Source organism: Takifugu flavidus, chromosome 20 (assembly GCF_003711565.1).
Source record: "Takifugu flavidus isolate HTHZ2018 chromosome 20, ASM371156v2, whole genome shotgun sequence".
NCBI lineage: Eukaryota > Metazoa > Chordata > Actinopteri > Tetraodontiformes > Tetraodontidae > Takifugu > Takifugu flavidus.
Window position 1 is genome coordinate 10,025,713 of NC_079539.1, and position 15,230 is coordinate 10,040,942.

The window sequence follows — 15,230 nt, forward strand, 5'->3', positions numbered from 1 at the left end:
ATTCAAGTCCACCAAACGGCACCCATCATTGTTCATTATCCACCTCAACAACCATATTCTGGGTGTAAGTGGGAGAATGTTTTAACACAATGATGTTGTCAAAAATACAATGTCATTGACAGATGCACAGAATTATTCACAGAATTTGATTTTCTATAATCGTCACACCTGTAGCTGCAATACAGGATCCTTGGACACTTAAAATGCCAGTTTAAAACCCAAACTTCTAATGTTTAAGTGTCAAAGTTAAGCTCTTATGACACAGTGGACGCAATTAATCCTTTAATTATCCAATCTTTGTATTCAAGGGCAAAGTCAACATGTAGCCTGTCAGCTAACGAGCTGTTGTATTCCTGTTTCTTTACTTTACTTGACTGTCCAAACAAGCTGTGCATACACGTGCACGTCCTCTCTCACGTGCTCTCTGTCGCTTGGATACGCGTAACATCTGAGCGCCGTTCTACAAGTGAAGACGCACACGCCTACATGCTTCCTCAACACAACCTAACTTGCATATTCATTGTACCTGATCTTTCAATAAACATTTGAGTTGTAAGGAGCAAAAAGAAATTGTGGCGGTGAAATGCACGTGCACGGAACCCTAGAGCCGCCCTTTTCTATAGGTAGCACTGGCTCGAAACAGCAGGGGGAAAATCTCTGCTGGGATTTCCTTTCTTTTCCAAGGCATCATCAACATACTGATGTGAATTCTCCGGCAAGTCTGATGAAATATCGACTGATTCTGCCTCCGACAGGACGCCATCATTCCCATCATCTGCCATTGTTGCTTGCTGCGACGCTGACGAGGACCTTGTCTGACATCAACACTGACAGTGTCTTCAAACCGGAAAGAAAGAAATCATTTTGGTGCCCCATTAAAAAAAAAGAAACATGATTATGTCATCAAATAAAGGTTATTTTTGCTGAAATCTGTATTGTTTGTAGATAAGAGACCATGAATTTTAAAAAAAATATGGAAGTCTTTGTTTGTTTCTGTTGTTTTTGTTACTCCAGAAATTCATCAAAATGACATTCAGGTAATTACCATAATATAAAGATGTGTATCCTGTATCCTGTCATCTGCCTCCCCAGGAGACCAGAGACTGCACTGCAGCATCCCTAAAGATGAACCTCACTCTCCAGTTTGTCCTGGTGTGGCTGCCTATATGATCCCAAACTCCCCATCTCAAGCAGGCCTCCAAGCATTTCAGCTCAGATCATCTCTGAACCCTGGTTCTCCCCACCTTTATGGCATAATATTTAAATTTAAAACCAACTATGATCATAAAAACTCCAGCTCTGGTCTTACATTTGGGGGTGATGGTGCAAAACAGGCACCATAAGATTTCCAAGTGGCAGAACTGGAGAGCCACACAATCTGTCCAGGGACAGCTGCACGTCCCCTCACATAAGCCACCCAGGAGGGCGAGACTGGCGATGCCATTAAAAGCTGTGTCTTCACATCTTCCCAAACCAGAGCTACTTGTTTAACAACTACAGAAGCAGAAAGAAGGTGACTCCTCTAGACTCACTCTCCGGGCACTCAGCAGCACACACAAAAGAAACCACTCTTTGGCTTCTGACTTCCATCTTCAGCTGACACCCGGCGGGCGACTGACTTACCCTGATAGGACGACCACAAAGTCCATTACATTCCAGCCGTTGCGGAGGTACGAGCCTTTGTGAAACGCAAAGCCCAGGGCGATGATCTTAATGGCAGCTTCAAAACAGAATATTCCAATAAAGTAAGGCTCTGTGTCATCCTACAGAAAGACAGGGAGAATCAAAGAGGACATTAGAATGAGCGGGGCACATGTTTTTGTTCAAAGCAAGCGTACGGTAGCTGAAGCGTTAAGAAAAAAAAAAAAAAGGATTGGGTCAGTAGCAGAAATGGAAGACTCGTTTCATTTCCTGCTCAAGAACGAAGACGGCGAATCCCCCTTCAAATGAATAAATGGCCGATACAATAAGAAAAAAACATTCACGCTCAGGATTGCGTTATCAGCATTGCTGAGTGAAAGGAGCGCCTGCTCATTTAATATAAGTCAGGCCAGGCTGTAACACAATGCTGTTTAAAAATGTGCTAATTTCCCTGATGGACACCCCCTAAAGGGATCAATAAAGTACTCTTGAATCTTGAATCTTGAAAAAGGTTGCCAGAGCAGAGGGCTGATTAGAGGGACACTTAAGTAAACCAGGTGGCTGCTTGGTTTCACAAGAAGAGCAAATTAGCGATGCAGTTGGTGCAACCACAAAATCATCATTGCATGACAACGTGTCTGTCAAGGACCCAAAGCTCCTAGAAGAATAAAAATGGCCCGTGGGAGCAAACAAACTGATACTGGTGTCGACCAGAGAGTAAAGTGGATATTTTGCTATTATTGTGACGTCGAGTGACCATTAGAGTACTCGGAACCTCTTATGGCAAAACAGAAGAGCACATATACAAGACTTTTGGTCCTCCAGTTAATATTTTGAAGAACCAGAAAAGCCCTTGAGCTGCTCAAACGATATTAAGAAAGCACATAATACAATAGGAGGGGGGGTGGCCTGCTGAAGTGCCCCTTTAGTGACATCGGAAGCATAATATTAATGCAGCGGGACAGGAAAAAAATCTGTTTGAAAGGACACTTTGGCACTCAGAGCATATGCAGGGCACACATGACTGAACAGGATTGATTTGCATCGCTCCCTGAAAGTGTCAATCAATCACCAGCGTGTCGCAGGTTCTCATTGGCGTGCGCGGTTACGTGCACCCTGGGCCCCGCTTAAACTGAGCCAGCTGCATCAGCAATGACATGACACTTTTTTCTTTGCCTCCATTAATATCTCCAAGAGCCTGGGGTAATGTGCAGAGGATCTCTCACGCCTGCACTAAGCCTCTCCTCACTCGTTCTCTCTTACGCCCAGCACGGTGCACCCTGACAGTGACTGTCCCCAACCCCCAGCCTCACCCAGCGTCCAACATAAATAATCACATAAAAGCAGTGCGACAGGCCGGACGATAAGAAATGTGACCTCTCCCTCTAGCATCGGCAGACTGCAGACAACATGCAGCGGTAATAGATGTCGGATGGGAGTTACTGTACTGTAAGATGAAGGTGTTGAGGGTAAAATGATGAGGTTTTCTGTTAATGTTATGGAAGAGCAGATAAATGGGACCAGTAGGAGAAGCGAGAGGAGCCAGCAACTACTGTATGTAGCATTTAGCATGGGGTAAAAACAAAAGAATTGTAAGTCATACATGATGATTTAGTGACACATTTGAATATATAATGCATCATTTGTTTGAGTTGTAAATACATAAAAGAGGATGAGGAAATTCCACAATGTTGCTTGAGACTCCAGAATACTGGCTTGAAAATGTCCAATGATCCGCTTCAATTACAGCTGCCTGTTTTTCTTTTGGTAGAGGCCAGTGAGTAGCTGATGGATTGGACTAATTAAAATGATTCTTCGGGGGGGGGAGGGGCACTGCTCTGTGCTCTGTTCGTCATAATGGAACTGAAGACCTGATCATTCTGCTCCTTTCTAATGTTTTTTCCTTCCTGAGTTTGCAACGCAGGTCCTAAATGTAAAATGAATTCATTAACTTTTTCCACCCAGCTCTTGGTCTCTGGCTACTTCTGTGAAGTCAAAGTCCCCCGAGCGATGTAAAAACACATGCTGCAGAGCGCTGACCCATGATGCTGCGCACCACTCGGTTTTATTTTGCGCTGGCTATTATTTTTTCTTGGAAAACAGGGGAGGATGTGCCACTCGACCTCCCTTTGCGGCAACAGCTCTGCCCTCTTTTTCAAAACCGGTTAGTTGTGCAAAGTTTCTGTCAAAGTTCAAAATGTTGCGCTGAACTAAATGCATATGTCACCCACTGTAAGAGAGACCAGGAGCAACCATAAGGCATCAAAGCTAGCATACTGATAAAACACAAACAGTGTGTGTGTGCTTTAGTATCTGAATGCATATTGGGTGTTTAATGATTGCTAGGGAGACTGGGGCGCTCCAATCCTGAGCACTTTTTAAACATTCATTTATTTTTAATAGTATGATGAGCAAAGAAGGAATGTTGTAGAACTCACCAGTCGTTCTGACATTGGGGTCTTGTCGCTGGCAGGTAGATGCTGCTCCAGGGCCAGAACGATGCAGTTGGCTATAATTGTAGCCAGGATCATGTACTCAAATGGAGTGTAAAGGTTAAGGAAAAGTTGAACATCAAAATGCATTCATTTCATTCACATCACGGACTGGGTTCTTTTTTTATGGGAATTCCACTAAGATTGTGATTATTCTCTTCAACAAAGCTCAAACCTTGAATCGCATACTGGTTGGACTTGTTAGAAGGCATCCTATACATCAGCTCATGATCCTTCCACATGGCTGATCATTTCCAACCATTTTCAATGCTTGGCTCACTCTGCTCTGCATCTCCACTGGGTCATTGCCTGCAGGTCAGGGCCTATTGAGGACCTATGAATTGCAAGGGAGGCAACTTATAGACGTTACAGCCAAGACGAAGGAAGATTTTCCAGAGGACACAGTGGCCCTGCTATTATAACATTGTTTTTCCTGACAATGAAAATGCTAATGTTTACGGTTCCGATGTGGTCCAATGGGGAATCTGGTTTTGATCACATTGCATTTCAAGTAGAATTGTCCCAGCCTACACTGAAAACCTAAACCAGAAATTAACATTATCACAGGTTTGTGGTTGTTTGAATTTAATTTAAAGGCAAAAATGGGCTTCTACAATTGCTTAAGTGCTTCTTGGAGGCTAACTTCCTGGACAGTTTATCCACCCTCAGGGAAAGGCTTCAGAACCATTAAACATTGAGATCCGAATGCGTCTTGAATCGGTTTCCGGGCACATTTGAGCAGTGCTGGAGGAGTGTGGGCGACTTCAGCACCATGGAGAAGGCTCCCAACTGAAAGACGACGAGGCGGGCTGCGATCCTGGACCCGCGGCTTCCTTTTACAGATACTAAACGCATTTAACCCACAGAAGGACATGCGCACTCGGCGAAAGCAGCCACGCCACGAAGTGAGCGGGTTTACGCACTCGGATTCACAGCTACGTCAAGCAGCGGTGTCTTTTCGCCCTGTAGACACTTATATATATATATATATAAAAAACAACAACTCCAAAACACAACTTCTATGTCGATGTTTGCTGAACTAGGAAGAGAGCACAATGGGATCAATGTTAAGTGACTGTGAAAACATCTTTGTGTCATGTTGCTCAGCAATAAGCGCAGCGACAGGTGCCAACGCTGTAGCTGCAGATGTGACCGTGGGCCAACACTAAACCCGAGATTACACTCCACGGTTTCTGATTTGCAAACATTTATGCGCGGTTGCCAAGCAAGGATTTGCACCGGGCAGGCTCCAGATGCACCTGCTCTGCTGGGGGAAGGATATGGCCACTCTGTTATTCGTTTTGCGTACTTCCTGATGAGATTGTCTTCGCGGAAGATGAAGAGGGAGCGGTTGACGGTGAGGCAGTTCTGTTTGACGGGGTTCGGGTTGTAAATGGCCATTGTCCGTGCTCTTTGTGCCATCGACTGCTTGTAAACCCTCTGGCCACCCGGAGCGGCACCGCCAGCCCTGGCTCCCCCTCTCCCGGTGCCCGGTCCGCCTCTCCCTCCGCCGCCTGCGCTGCCTCCATAGCGGGTGGGCAGATCTTCAGCGAATCGAGCCATTCTGGAAACGCACGGATCCGAAAGGGAAAATCCAAAGTGATGTCAGTGGGAATAGAGGGGAGACGCATCACAACAAACACATTTCATCCAAACCAGAGGGTGCAGCGCTCTGCAATCAAGAAATCAAAAAGTGGCCTCATTTGAGACCGCGCTCCCCCGCTTCTCTCCATTCATCCATCCTCTGCGGCACAAGTTAAAAAACGAATTAATGAATCGAACAACGCGCTTCGGCAGCAAGGTTCACTTCACTGAGGCGGATAAAACCATTCCATCCGATTTGTGGATCCGAGGGTGGGAAACGGGGAAACGGAATGACAGCAGATCAGCCCCTCTCTGTCCAAAATCCTGACAGCATCGTGCCAGCATCCAAACACCAGTTGAAACGTTCAGTGTCGCGCCAAATAAGCAGGGGGGAAAACGCTGAAATTCCTCGGTTTTCCTTTCCTACTGACAACAAAAGGTAAGACAATCCAACACGGGCAGTGATTTCTATTTGATCGCTCGCTGGATGGGGGCTGAAGGCAATAAAGCAAGTCCTTAGAGGAAATAAGGAAGCGCGCATGTGATCAGAACAGGCCTATCGGTGAGGCGAGCGTGCGGAGCGTCAGTCTGCTGGCTGCTTATAAAAGACTTTACAAGTGATGAAGTTCACCAGAGCCTGCACGGGTCAAAACATCAGGGCGAATCGATGTGTCTTTAAAACTCCATCTTGTAAAAGTCCTAAGTGCCGTGTTGCCTTTATCTGAGTGCTGAGGAGAACGAATAAAGCATTTTCACGAAATCAAACATTCGCGGGCTGAAACTCATTTAATCACAAATGAGAGACTCGATTTTATTTTGCCACTGATAGATTCTGATTTCAATATTCAAACATGCCACTTCTACTTTAGTTATTTTATGAGACTGTGATCCCATGTTTTAATTAACAGCTATGCAGGGTTTTACAGAACACTATGAGTTTAGGTTGAAGTTAATTGCCCCTGGGCTCTTTCTAACTATGTGACATTTCGTGGAGATGACGCTTGTGCCGGGAAGAGAATAATATCCGATACTTGTTGATATAAAAGCATTTTTGCTGCAATTTCCAGTCATTGTTTTTGAGAGTTACCACATAGACGCAACAGCTACCACACCACAACCATCAAGAGCCACACTGAAATGAGGAGATAAGTTGTGTCTCCAAATTGATGTAGGATGCAATGACTGACCTGTTACATTAGTGAATGCATGCAATTTCATTTTATCGGTTCAAAGGGGGAAAAACATACATTCATATTAGCATTTATAGTGTATTTACAAGCATTTAGCTGGGTGAAAAAGCTTCTGCAATTTCTGATCATTTAAAAACTTGTCTGGATGATTAATCTAATACAGTGGCAGTGAGAAAAAAAGTCATTTCTTTAAGATCTTTAAGAGCTTTTTCGCGTCTTTGGTCATGATCGCACCATCTTCAACATGTCTCTGTCTGAGGGGACTGTGCCATGAGCATAGAAATCTGCAATCACTAAAAAGGTGCTCAAAAAACCCCAACTCTGGCCCGCTGGTCCTGGCTAACCATTGACATGTCTCCACTCTTCCATCTTCATTCCCATTTTTAAGGCAGTGTTTGATGCTCTAGATCAACTTACCCTCTTACATAAGCTAGAACACTGGGGAGTCCAAGGGTCGGCACTCTCATGGTTCTGTTCGTATTTACTTGACAGGAATGCTCCAATCAGAGCTCTGGCGTGCCACAAGGTTCTGCCTTTGGCCCTCTTTTTTTTGTATTTATCTTTTGTTTTGTTTTTATCTGCTCTGGCAGGATAAATGTGGGCTGAAATGTCAGTGCTATGCAGAATAAATCCAACTGTACATGCTGCTGAGGATCTCTGGACTTGTGATCTAGAGGCAAATGTAAAAAAATCAACCTTTGGATCAAGCTCTATAATGGATGTATGATCATGTAGAGTTTAAAGATAAGAAACTTAGTACTCATCTTTGACCCTACTTTAGCTTTTCAGCCTCATATGGGGGAAATATCCAAATCATCTCCGTAACGTTGCTAAAAGTCACTCAGTTTTGTCTCATCACATAGCTGAAATTGTCCTCCCTGCTCCGTTGTCTTCTAGACTCATGTCCGGCCTCCCTGGATCTGCTATCGGTGATCTTAAGCTTGTTCAGGACGCTGCAGCCATAATTTTGACCAGAACCAGTGAACACAGCCACACAACTCTGGTCTTAGCATTTGTGCACCTATCCAGACCAGAGCGGATTATAAAACCCTCCTTTTAACCTATACGGTTTTAAATGGTCTGACCCATCCTCCCTAGTTAACCTGTTAAAACCTGTATTCTGCCACATTGTTTAAATAAACTAACCAGTAGCTACAGTATCAGATCACGTCCTGGCAGCTGTGAATGGTCCAGATGCTGTCGAGGAGTCATCTAGTGGTTGAAGTTATGTGATACATAATGCCTTTGGAACCACTGTATGCTTATATGCAAACTTGATGATCTATGGCAGGCAAATATGTTGACAGAAATGTCTGTCTGCTGCCCAAAATCTAACTCCTAAATATCCAGACAGTCTTTAAAGATCAGTAAATTAATAAAATACTAAAACAGAAAAGAGAGTAAGAGTAGCAAATGCGGTGTACAACCCACGTCGTGCCGTTGAGGTTTTCATGCTTCCTGATCATCTGAAGCACTCCGTCTCTCTGACCCACTCTGCTCAGACCATCCAGGGATAGAAATGTGTCATATTTTTCACTGTTTCCACTGAAATGGAATTCCCTCCACGTGGGGACGTCGTTTTTGTCTTCAGAACAAGTGTCAGTCTGGGTCACCGTGTCCAGCTCCTCCTCTGATCGCTCTTTGAGGCGGTGACTGTCCCCAGTGGTTGGAACCCACCAGGTGTCCCTGTATTCGGCCCCGAGGGTGAGCATCCGCCAGTAACCTAATGTGGCTGCCCGCACACCTGCGATGGAGGAACAATTTTACAGTTAAGTTTTAGTTCTCTCTCTCTCTCTCTCTCTCTCTCTCTCTCTCTATATATATATATATATATATATATATATATATATATATATATATATATATATATATATATATGTCTTATTTTATTTATCTTATTCTTGTGTTGTCTTCTTTATGTTGAATGTCGCAGCGTCACACCAAGACAAATTCCTAGCTTGTGTAATACTGTGTATTACATGAACAATGGCAATAAATCTGATTCTGATTCTGAAGAGGTAGTTTTGTAATTTAAAAATATTAAAAATTCACTCCAGCCTCCACTAGTTTTGACACAATCTGCAGAGTAAAGTACCACGGTTGAAAGTAATACAATTTTCTGATTTACTTGAAAGGAGCATACAGATGCAGCGGTATCTTCTGTTTGACTCCCATCATCATCCTCAACAACACAAGCAGGATGTTATACAAAGCCTGAACCAGCGGGCACAAGGGGTGAGGGGGAGGAGAGGGAGAAGAACCTCATTAGGAAATCTCTGAAAAGGTGTGGTTATCCTGTGGTTATCCCACCCCAACATAGAATAATGTTGTTTATGTTGTCGGGTGCAGTGAAGAATGCACAGATCTGTACATCGGCGACACTAAACAGTCCGTGCACAGATGCATGGCACAGAGCCAATTCCTCAGGACAAAATTCAGCCGTCCAGCTACTCTTCAAAGATAAGACATTCATTTGAAGACAGCAATGTTCATGTTTCAGACAAAGAAAGATGGTTGGAAAGATAAGAAAAAGAAGCCGTCTTTGTTAACCTGGAAAACCCTCCACAGAACAGAGGAGGAGGCTGAAGGTACAGTTGCTCGTCAAGTCGTATCCCAGGATCCCTCCCCAGAAAGTTTCACTATCATTCACATCCAACATCACATGACCAGAACAATCCACCACTTTATTAATGCATGTCGGCACCAAGGAGGACAGCATGCATGCATAACCCCCACCACTTAATTGAGAACTGAGGAAGCCTCTTGGATAAGAAGTGGAACCTCCTCAGTAAACTAAACAAAGTCCAGTAGAATTTTCTTAAGCCAAGAATTGTCTTTGACCTGGATGACTGAGAACAGTCATCAAAACATGGTTGCTGCGACCCTGCATCCTGCTATTGGCCTAAAAAAGGGCTCCTTCAAAACACATGACCAAACATCTCAACGTCAGACTCTGAGGGTTTCTCCACACATCCCAACCCACTCGCAGACGACTGTTTATAGTTTTCTGCATAATGAGGGGTTTATTATAGCATTCAGCTGGCCGTCTTGTGTGGTTTTCTTATCTTTGTTTTCCAGCTGGCTGCAGCAGTTAACAACTCACCTGGCCCCCGTGTCTCTCGACCTACCAATGTTCCGCCTTCTCCCATGGCGGTGCTGCTAACCCTAGGGTGGGCTTCAAATAATGTGGGTTATTGAGGTGTTATGATTACAAGCATTATAAGAATATGGCCATCTGACAAATTAATTATTTTAGTTTTCTTTCCATCCGTTGTGATCATGAAAACCATGTTTTTTTCAGGATGCAGACAAAGTGCCATTTTTCTCTCTATGCTAATTACAGTGACGGGCCTCAGAAAATAAGGTGAAAATATCAGGCTATAAATCAATTTAATATATATAGCATCTGTTACAGTCAAAACATTTTCTGGACCCTTTCCAGAATCCCAGGGCCTGACCTCCAACAAGCAACAGTGGCAAGGAAAAACTCCTCTTTAACAGGAAGAAACCTTGAGCTGGACCAGGCTCATGTGGGGGCAGGCCGGCTGGGTAGAGAGAGGCTAAATGATGTTATTTTCACTAAGAGGTGGGAAGTGTTTCCTTACATTTTAATCAAGATAATTGTTGCTAAAAAAATATTCAAGTAAAAAAGTTTCTTTTCACTATTTTTCTCTGTTCAGAGGTCATTTCAGTAACTGGTCTAGAGATACATCCCAGTCTAAAATCTGATGCTGCTTTCCTTACTCCGAGGACTTCGCTAATAAGGTTAGCGGACTCTAACTACAACCAGGTGAGATCATCCTCTCCTATGATGTCACTTCCCTATTCACATGCATCCCCACCATAGCAGCAGTAGAAGCCATTGAGAAGCACCTTGTGTTGGATAACAACCAACTAGAGGGTTAAGAGGGTTGTCAATGAAGCTGCTAATGTCAAGTTAGAAGAACAATTTTTGAACAGGTGTTGGACAGAGACATTTCCTCTGCACCCCCCACTGACATCATTACATAAGGACAGCATGGATGTCAGCGTTGTTTTGTACTTTGCTATTTTGTCCCCTTTGTAACGTACACAATCTCAGCCCAGCTCATGCAGCAAAGAGTTTTTTAAATTTGTGGTTAACCTGGAAAAGGGGCCGTAGGAGGTGAGCTCTTAGGGCTATTATTTCCTCATGGTGTTTCCTCATGGGGGCCTGCCTGGCTGGGAGATGTTTCCGGTCTACCGCTGGGGGTGCTGTCCCGTGGACGGCTCTGGCCTGGGTGGTTAGGAGGCTCTGTGCCTTGGTGTGGAGCCTCCGGTCTGTCCGGGTCAGGGTGGTCTCTGTGGCGGTACCACCTGTAGTCACGGACCGTGACCTCCCTCGGCCTGGTGGGCCTCCAAAGGTGGCGTCTCCTTCGCCTCACGTCTCAGTGCCCAGCCATGTCTCAGCTTGTTTGTGTGTGTGGGTGTGTGTGTTTGAGTGTGTGTATGCAGGTGTGTGTGTATCTGTGTGTGTGTCCTTTTTCTTGATTCTCTTGTTTCTGTTTGTTGTTTTTATCCTTTGTGAGGCACTTTGTGCTACCCAGTGTATGAAAAGTGCCATATAAATAAAGATTGAATTGAACTGAATTGAATTGAATTGAATTGAATTGAATTGAATTGAATTGAATTGAATTGAATTGAATTGAATTGAATTGAATATTATGGGTAACGCTGCCCAGATTGTAGTAGACACAGTAGTGTCCTGTGAGAGATTGTAAATTATGTACAGGAATTATCCGGTTATAATGGTTTGTATGAAAAACTGTTTGAAAATAGACTTTTACAAATAAGTAAAGCTTTAAAAAAGCCTTTGAGGGGAAAAGAAGAAACTTGGAGAGCCAGAAATGATCACTCCCTCTCCATCCCTGACCCTAACCCAGAGGTGAAATGTCTTCAAGAACCATAAACCATGTCCAGGTGCTCGCTGGGATCAAGCCGACCCTGATGAATGAGAACATACGCAGACATCCTGACCAAATCAGGCCAGAATACTTTTGAGCTGTATTCACTTTGTTTGGCCAATTGGAACAATTTTATGAAAATCCCCCAAATTTGTTAAAATCTGTTCTGTGTACCACTGCGACAAAAAATCTAATATTTTGAATGATCCTGGCTGTTAAAAAGGCTCATGTTCAACAATCTCGGTCATTTCCAAGTGGTGAAAAGTCTCCTCTGAAATCTGGTGAGTTCTGTACCTTCTAATCAGCAGTATGATGCTCCTAAAAGTGTGTGTTGCCTCAGTTCTCTACTGGGTCAGAACTGTTTGTCCCAAGACAAATGTTTTAATATAATTATTGTGTCAGGAAACCCTCCAATTGGACTTCAGCTGCCTATTATTAAACATACTGTAGTAAAACTGCTGCGTTTCATTAGATTGGAAGCCGAGGCCAAGAATTTATTGAGCCAGTAAAGATGTGGGAGAAGTTCCTTTTTGTATTGGAATCATATCTGCTCGGTTGCACACTTCAGTATATCGAAAACTAACTTCAGAGTCACCTCAGTGTTTGAAGCATCAGGACACACATTCATCCGTAACGCATCATTTTGGGGCCACCGGGAGCGACCGAGAAGATACACCAAGATGACTACTTTGATTAATAACAGGTGATTGAAGACCGCTGTCCCACAGGTGACTAATGATTGTTGGAGATTATGACTGGAGATATGAGGGAAAGGTGGAGGCAGACTTGAAAGGAAGATGAAAAATACCTGAAAACATGGTTGCATCCCAACGATGGGGCAAACTGCAGGAGTGACACTGACAAGAGTCAATGAATCACAAGACTTCCAATGAAGATCACTGAGGACCGTGTGATAGAAATGTTCCAAATAGTAGCAGAGCTGTGGCATGAAAAGACCACCAATAATGAGCAGCTCTGCCAATAAAACTGAAACTCTTAGAACAAAAACACACGCATTCTGCAAGTCCAGACAGCACACACTCAAACCCTGAAGGCACATCAAGGGAGGCTGGACAGTACGGTGGCCGAGACATCTCACTGGATATGTGAGAAGACAGAAAAACAAGGAACCTCTCCCAGTTCAAACTGAAACTGTGGTAGCTCAGGCTGGAGAAGACTGGGCTGAGAAGCAGAGGGTTCTTGCTTCAAGTCCCAGCGCAGACAAAGAATGGAAAATGTGCCAGGAGGGCACCTCCCCCGACCAGGACACCCTCAGAGGATTGCCAAGGTACGGAACCCCCAAATACTCTGATCAGGCCCTGCGACGTAGCTGGCGATTCATTCAGGGGTTTATCCTGCTGGGATACAGCTGGGATAGGCCCCAGCACTCCCAAAAGGGATGTAGAACTCTAGGGGGAAAAGAAACAGCTTTGTAAAATAGGTGGTTTTTTATTGGTCCTTCACAAATAAAAGCAACATGACTGAAGCCACAGTATCCTCTGAACCTGTCACAGGCTTCTGGATCCAGATGCAACCCAAAAACCACGGGTGAACTTTGCCAGTGATGGGATTTTATTAACACTCAGTTCAAAGAACAGTGTCCCCAAAACAATCCAGGAAAATAATCCCACAGGCTGATGATCCTCATAAAAGAACTCCGGCAAATGGGAACAGACAGGGAGGAGGCAAAGACTTGGTCGGATCAAAGCAGGAAGAATAACACCAGAGAGTCGGACATGAACACAGGAACAACCCAGCAACCCCTGAGCAACAGGCGGAGGGTTTAAACAGCCGAGATCCAAACAGGTGGGCCAGATCGGGCCGATGAGCCGAGGGAAGACACAGGTGTGCAGGATTGAGCGATTTAAGAAGGAGCAGGCTGGGAGAACAGGACGTTTCCAGGAGCTGAGGCCCAGGTGGATGGACTAATACAAGCAGGGATTGTAACTCAGCATCACGCCTTCGGTTCCTGGCGTCATGTCACCGATCTTTCAAAGATCCACCTGGATGTTCAGAGCTCCTGTTGTTGGCATTGGAAGGAACTTCGGTTGTTCCTGCACCAGTTCTGACTCCAGATGTTCTGGTTGTTCTGCTCATCGACCAGACAGGTGTTGAGACCACATGCAGGGCAGGAGATCTGCTAATCTCCTGGTGTTGTGGACGGGAAAAGAAAACGCGATGCTTTGCAGCTTCTTTGGATCGGAGCACGTGCTCTTATGATGTTGAGAACTGCTCTTCCAGTTTTGAGTTGATATAAAGGGTGGAGGCTCCAAAGATCTGTGTTTGACTTCCAATATCAGCACTGCATGATGACAACGTTAAGTGGGACCTTTGGGACAATTCAAGCTTTTTGACTTGTTGGGGACCAGTTGCATGAAGCTTCCACGATGACGCCGCAGAATAGGTTTTTTTTGGACCAAACTTTGGATGAAGGACACAAGTGTATCCCTGAGAATAGGACCGGAATAATGCGCAGTAATTCCAATGCACGCAGATCCGGGAGGAAATCTGAGTAAAGCTGTTGGTTTGCTAAAGTACCTGAGAGATTATGATGCACATTACACACTTGGAGAATCCAAAACATCAAATTGGTGGAGTTGGATCATTTCTGCTTCTTGAAAGGATATTTTAACTAGAGCTGTAATTATTTTAGGCACAGTTTTGTTGCTGTTTATGCTTCTGGCATGAGGCTTTAACCACTTTATAGTAACAAATTAAAGATTTTTTTAAGAAGACTTGGACATTCTCTCCGTTTTAATGAAATGTTGCTCAAACTGAGCATTTTTTTATATATATATATATATAGATGCCCGTTTTGTGTATATATAATGGGCAATTCCGTAATAATTGCCCATATACTATGGAATATAATATAATTCCATAGTCCTTCGACAGTGGGGATGAATTTTGGAATAACTACTATTCTCCCACTTGTCGAGTCACTAGTTTCTTTTGTAAACTGTCTTTTAGAACAGCTGATTTGCAATGAATTTGCTGATTAGTGTGGGTCAGAGTGTGGCACTATTATAAAATAATCATGAGTTCATCAGGAGCAATTTGTAAGTATTACTGGTCACACGGGCCGCCTGAGTGAAAGTAAATTAAATTCTGCAGGAGGCAAATGTGGTTTTTCTGTCATATTTCAACATTTACCGTATGAAAACAAAAATGCCTCATCTCTGATGTTGACGATGCATTCTTGTTTATATTTCACCTTCAATAAATAATAACTGGATAAAAACAAACTAAAGATGCTCTTCAGTGATTTATAGTTCCCTTATCCTTTTTCAACTATTTGACTCACTATTTCCACTTTTCACAATCTCATTATGTATTGCAAGTTAATTTAGACTGTAATACTCCGTTTATCATTTTGAATTCATATTTGCATTCTTTTGTCC

At 43.8% G+C, this 15,230-nt stretch overlaps 1 protein-coding gene and 1 long non-coding RNA gene across 3 annotated transcripts in view; one reads left to right on the forward strand and one right to left on the reverse strand.

The window, feature by feature from the left end:
- cacna1bb (calcium channel, voltage-dependent, N type, alpha 1B subunit, b) overlaps nucleotides 1–15,230 on the reverse strand; it is a 103,413-nt gene that overhangs the window by 87,920 nt on the left and 263 nt on the right. The window contains 4 exon segments of the mRNA XM_057018007.1: nucleotides 1,624–1,763; nucleotides 4,080–4,185; nucleotides 5,416–5,697; nucleotides 8,339–8,651. Of these exon segments, the coding sequence (XP_056873987.1) occupies nucleotides 1,624–1,763; nucleotides 4,080–4,185; nucleotides 5,416–5,697; nucleotides 8,339–8,651 (841 nt within the window).
- On the forward strand, nucleotides 8,793–15,079 carry LOC130516773 (uncharacterized). 2 transcript variants are annotated; one of them, XR_008947578.1, is made up of 4 exons: nucleotides 8,793–10,093; nucleotides 10,209–10,271; nucleotides 10,350–10,493; nucleotides 10,588–15,079. It is a non-coding gene; the product is annotated as an uncharacterized LOC130516773 (long non-coding RNA). The 2 variants fall into 2 exon arrangements; XR_008947577.1 differs by having other exon boundaries at nucleotides 8,793–10,493.